At 48.7% G+C, this 6,000-nt stretch overlaps 1 protein-coding gene across 1 annotated transcript in view; it reads left to right on the top strand.

The window, feature by feature from the left end:
• Nucleotides 1-627: 627 nt before the first annotated feature.
• The window catches only part of txndc16 (thioredoxin domain containing 16), a 67,941-nt gene continuing 62,568 nt past the window's right edge, over nt 628-6,000 (top strand). Inside the window, exons 1-3 of the mRNA XM_056301126.1 lie at nt 628-784; nt 3,041-3,123; nt 3,454-3,527. Coding sequence (XP_056157101.1) covers nt 628-784; nt 3,041-3,123; nt 3,454-3,527 — 314 coding nt within the window. The remainder of the gene's footprint in view (nt 785-3,040; nt 3,124-3,453; nt 3,528-6,000) is intronic.

Here is a 6,000-nt window from a genome sequence, read left to right as displayed (position 1 = left end):
AGCGGGTAAGCTAGGTGAAGCCGCTGGTACACGTTTACACCGCAAGTGGAAAGTCTGGTTCGCCTTTGCGACCTCAGTCGTCTCCCAGCCTTGCCTCGTTCACGTCGTTCTCTGGAAGACTCCCCTTTGGCTTCTTTACTTGCGCCGTTACACTTCCTTAAGTCGCAAAGTAGAAGTAACGTTGACTTTTGGTCGTAAGTACGGCGCCGCTGGTGACGTCCAGCAGGGAGGGAGGGAGGGAGGCGGCACACCTCCCCTGCTTTGGGTCGTTGTGGCCCCAGTCGCCCATGCTGACACAAGCCCGGCAGGTTGGCACCTTAGATAAGGTAACAAAGCCCCTTTCCGCTTTCACACCAAAACACAACGAGCAACTGGATTTGCACCCTTCTGACTAACTGCTGCAAGTTGTAAACGGCTGAAACTCAGCCACCTGCAGACAGAGGTGCTGCTTCTTGGCCTTTCGATTCTCAAGTTTGATTATAAAGATTTCTTCAAAAGAAGCTATTTTTGATTTAAAGAAAAAGGAGTTGTTCAGTATGTTGTTGTTTTTTAAATAGCTTTCAATGATGTAGAATGCAGACATTTGTAGTGATTCCATCTCTAACAGTTACACAGAAGACATCCATCATGGTGTGGCTGTGTATTGCCATGTGCTGGCTGTGGACAAGCCAAGGACGGTGCACAGTGACGCCAAACACCTCAGGTTTAATTGAATACACAGCTGATGGCTTCTTGGAGAAACTGAACTCCGGCAAGACACTCTTCGTCTACTTTGGGTACCACGGTAAGTTGCCTGGACGGCTGTATAACTAAGTAAATGCCTAAATAATGGAAACAATTTGTATTGTTCAACAGCACTTTAAAATGTTAGATTCACAGCAGTAGTAGAAAAGACAAAGCTTTATAGTAGCTACGCAGGCAGGCAGGGATCCCAGTGGAACCATGAGGGACGAAGGCTCCTAATTGCTGTTTTCAAGGGACATTAACAGTTAGCTATGACATTATGTAAGCCTTAGACAAGACTAATGTGTGGCGGCACGGTGGCACAGTGGTTAGCGCAGTCGCCACACAGCAAGAAGGTTCTTGGTTCAAGCCCCCGGGTAGTCCAACCTTGGGGGTAATTCCAGGTCGTCCACTGTGTGGAGTTTTCATGTTCTCCCTGTGTCTGTGTGGGTTTCCTCCAGGGGCTCCAGTTTCCTCCCACAGTCCAAAGACATGTAGGTCAGGTGACTCAGCCGGATTAAATTGTCCCTAGGTGTGAATGTGTGTGTGTGTGTGTGTGGGCCCTGTGTGTGTGGGGGCCCTGTGTGATGACCTGGTGGCCTGTCCGGGGTGTCTCCCCGTCTGCCGCCCAATGACTGCTGGGATAGGCTCCAGCATCCCCGGGACCCTGAGAGCAGGGTAAGCGATTCGGATAATGGATGGATGGAAGACTAATGTTGCATCCTGACAGCACACAGATGTGACTGAGTGAGCAGACCGTTTACTTTGTAGGATCCTTGCCGCCAGGAGAAAATACAGTGGACAAGGCGTCTGAAAGCAAATAGAAACTCTTTGATGGAAATGTAGACTGAGAAAGAAGTAGGTTTGAAAATCTAGGTTACATTTATCCTGGACTTCGCTGGCAAGGATTTGTAGTTGGTTCCAGCACTTGTTTACTCAGGTAGCCAGGAATGTGCTGTCAGGGATTTCAGGCCACAAAGGCAGCTTCTTCAGTAGCCAAAAAGAACAGCAACCGCCTCCGGCTCAATACAGAGAATGCCATTTGGAACTCAGCGTCACGTAATCTCTGCTGACATTTGCTTTCCTAAAGCAAGTGTTAAGACTACCCTGAAACATGTTTTTACATTTTTATTTTTTCTGTTGTGTGGTGTTTCCATACAGCTTATTAGTCACTTAAAAATATGCAAAATAGAAGGGGTGTAACGACCCATCGACCTGTGTCAATATCGATTCAACAAACAGTCATCGATGCAAAGTGAAAACATCGATCCATATAATCTTTAACATACGCTGAGGATGTGAACCTTTTAAAGCTCGATATCTCTATATACCTCTGAGCATAGAGATAGACCCTTGTAAATCCAAGATGATGAGGCGAAGGTGTGCATGTTCACAACTGAAAAGTCACGAAGTCACTAAGTTAGCTGATAAAAAATATTAAACGTGAACATAACCATGAGAAATGTTGCACTTTACAGTGAACAACAGGAGGTCCCTTTTTATGTATTTAGTTTTTGTTTTTAGATTTTTTACCCCTTTTTCTCCCCAATTGTACTTAGCCAATTACCTCACTCTTCCGAGCCATCCCGGTTGCTGCTCCCCCCCTCTGCCGATCCGGGGAAGGCTGCAGACTACCATATGTCCCCTCCAATACACGTGGATAGATAGAACCTTGGCCGTCTGATAGATTGCTAAAGAAAGAACTCTCCAAGACTCGGCCTAAAAGGAACCCTATGGAGGCAGGCCTCGGGAGAGCCCCGACCTTGCTTTTTTTCCCCTCCCCAATTTTGTCCGGCCAATTACCCCACTCTTCCGAATGGTCCCGGTCGCTGCTCCACCCACTCTGCCAATCCAGGGAGGGCTTCAGACTACCACATGCCTCATCCGATACAAGGGGAGTCGCCAGCCGCTTCTTTTCCCCTGACAGTGAGGAGTTTTGCCAGGGGGGTGTAGCGCGTGGGAGGATCACGCTATTCCTCCCAGTTCCCCCTCCCCCTGAACAGGTGCCCCGACCGACCAGAGGAGGCGCTAGTGCAGCAACCAGGACATATACCCACATCCTGCTTCCCACCCGCAGATACGGCCAATTGATGCCTGGCCAAGCCAGAGGTAACACGGGGATTCGAACTGGCGATCCCCATGTTGGTAAGCAACGGATTAGACCGCTACACTATCTGGACGCCCATTAAAACAATTTCTGTGTGTGTGTGTGTGTGTGTGTGTGTGTGTGTGTGTGTGTGTGTGTGTGTGAGAGAGTGAATTACATCTGACATGAAGGATCATCGGTCATATTCTCTCCGTCTCTCTCTCTCTCCAGTCTCTCCCACCATCTCTCTCTTCTTAGCTCAGTTGGAGAAGTCTGCAGTGGCGCTGCATGATTATGGGATATCGGTTGCTAAGGTAACTTATGGCCACTCCGCCTCAAGAACAGGGTTTGAACTGAGAATAGAAACTTTTAGGTTTATAGTTTATGTTTGCCATGATGATATAACAGGACTTGCTGTCACACCATCACCACATCAATTCATTTTAGTGGGTGGATGAAATAACATGGATGATGGGTGTCTCTTTATTTCTCATTAATTTGTCCAAATGAGTTAAAGTATATTAAGATTTGATGTGAGTCTATGAATGAGGTATCGATATGTCAGTAGACAGCAAATGGATAATGTTTTAGTACTTTTTGCTTGCTGGATGAATAATAGAGTAGCTTTTGTTTTGTCTCTCCAGGTAAACTGCAGTCAAGAGTGGGTTGTCAAATTCTGCACCGGAGAGAAAATCATGAAGAAAGCCTTTCTTTTCAGGTATGCTGAATAGACACACACACACACACACACACACACACACACACACACACATACATATATATATATACGTGTATTGTGGCAGGATGAGGAAAAACACAGGAGATGAAGGCGAGTTTGATGTTTATTCCTCAACTCCAAAAACCAAACTCCAGCAGGAACAACCCTGCACCAGCGAGCCCGGGAACGTAAACCATGCCCTCAGCTCACAGCCCTGCTGAGTGAGAGGCACAGCCCCTAGTGTCCGCCACACAGCCTCCCCCCGAACACCCAGAAGGGACTCCTGGAAATAAAATCAGTGTCTTACTGGAGGCTTAAGCAGCCTGCCATAACGCCTGCGCCGTTGTTCCAGTGGCCTGGCGCCGTCGAGTTTTCGATTCGATTCACTCCCTCTTGCACCCTGGAGTTTGGGCGTCGGTGAAGTTGGTCAGTTCCAAGTTCGTCTGGCCTGGCCTCCGCAAGGACGTCAAGGGGTGGGCGGCTGCATGTGTAGCGTGCCAGCACGCTAAGGTCCACCAGCACACTAAGTCGCCCCTCGAACCGTTTCCGATCCCGGCCAGACGTTTCGACCACGTGCATGTGGACCTGGTGGGCCCTCTACCTTCTTCACAGGGTTTTACGCACCTGCTAACAATGGTAGATCGGACCACCAGGTGGCCAGAGGCTGTCCCTCTGTCCTCCACAACATCCTCGGATGTTGCACGCGTGTTTCTTTCCTCCTGGGTCACCCGTTTCGGCACTCCGTCAGATATCACCTCAGACAGGGGCCCACACTTGCGCGATCCTTGGGTGTGCAGGTACACCGCACTACCGCGTACCACCCTCAGGCTAACGGCTTGTGTGAACGTTTTCACCGGTCGCTGAAGGCAGCGCTGCGCTCTCGGATGGTAACTGGGTGGATCGTTTACCTTGGGTTATGCTCGGGTTGCGTTCAGCTCCTAAGGAGGACCTCGACGCGTCACCCGCTGAGCTGGTGCTCGGTCAGCCGCTCCGCGTCCCTGGGGAGTTTTTGCCTGGGAGTTCTGCTCCTCGACCCCGTCCGGCCGTTTATCCTTTTTTGTCCGACAGCACTCGGGTTCCAGGCCCCGTTCACCACTGTTTTCCGCGGTCGTTCGTGCCTGCGGAGCTCATGTCGGCTCGTTTTGTTTTTGTACGGCATGATGCTCACCGCTCGCCCCTCCAACCCCCATATGATGGCCCATTTCGGGTTCTTGAGACGGGTCCTAAGGGTTTTGTGCTGGATATGGGTGGGCGTAGGGAGCGTGTCACGCTTGATAGGCTTAAACCGGCGCACAGGGCGGCAGGCGAAGTTGTGTTTCCGGCCCAGGTTCCCCGTCGGGGTCGTCCTCCTTCCAGGACCCCGGCAGTGTCTTCACGGGTTCAGCATTCTGCTTCTCAGCTGGCATTGGACTGGGATTGTCTGTAGATATTTTTAAATATTTTGCACTCTTGCTCTTTTTTTTAAAATAAATTTATTTCTGATTTTTCCCTTTTTTCTCCCAATTTAGTGGCCAATCGATCCCTATTTTAATTCAAACACCCACCCTCGTACTGCATGCGTTCGCCAACTGCATCTCTCCGGCCGGCAGTCTCAAAGGAGACGCCTCCCCACTTTCGTGACAAGGCGACTCCAGGCCGAACCACTGTTTTTTCCGACACATACAGAGACGCATTCACGTGACAAACACAAGCCGACTCTGGCCCCTCCTGAAGACAGCGTTACCAATGATTGCTACTTCATCGAGTCCGGCCATAGTCGGATCTGACGAGACCGGGGTGCGAACCCAAGTCCCCAGTGGGCAACTGCAACTCTTTTTTAACTTATTGTTGCCTTTTGGTCTTCATGTGTGTATATCCTATACTGTGTTTGCTGTGTTTGTCTGTGTCTGTCTGTCTTGCACTGTTTGGTGAAGCCACAGCCCTCATTTCATTTTTAACATGTGCCTGCACATTGTTTTTAATGACAATATATTGAATTGAACTGAATATCATACCACATTAGCTATGTTAATCCAGATGATCTAAGCAGTTTAATTACCTCGAACCCCTTTCCTGCTCCCATCTCGTCACTCCCCGATCTTATGGACAATAATACTTTATCTTCTGCACTTGATAATTTAGCCCCCCTGAAAACATGGGTTGTCTCATTTGCCCATACTGCTCCCTGGTTGCACCAAGACTGGACTTGCTGTTCACAAACAATTGTATTTGGATCATATACGCCATTACAAAAATGCTCTTTCAACAGCTAAAGCATCCTATTATTCAAATATCATCAGTACATTTGAAGGGAATACTGGAACTCTCTTCTCCACAGTTAAAAGGTTACTTAAGCCACCTGAAACCAATGTGAACAGTAACCTTTCTAATGAACAATGCCCTTCTTTTTTGAAGTTTTTCAAACTCCAAAATTAGTACCATTCATGAGCAGCCAGCCTCTGCTAACATCATGCAGACTGACTTACTATCAGCA

Source organism: Lampris incognitus, chromosome 21 (genome assembly GCF_029633865.1).
Source record: "Lampris incognitus isolate fLamInc1 chromosome 21, fLamInc1.hap2, whole genome shotgun sequence".
NCBI lineage: Eukaryota > Metazoa > Chordata > Actinopteri > Lampriformes > Lampridae > Lampris > Lampris incognitus.
The sequence above is the reverse complement of the archived record's forward strand: the minus strand, read 5'-3'. Positions and strand labels throughout refer to the sequence as shown.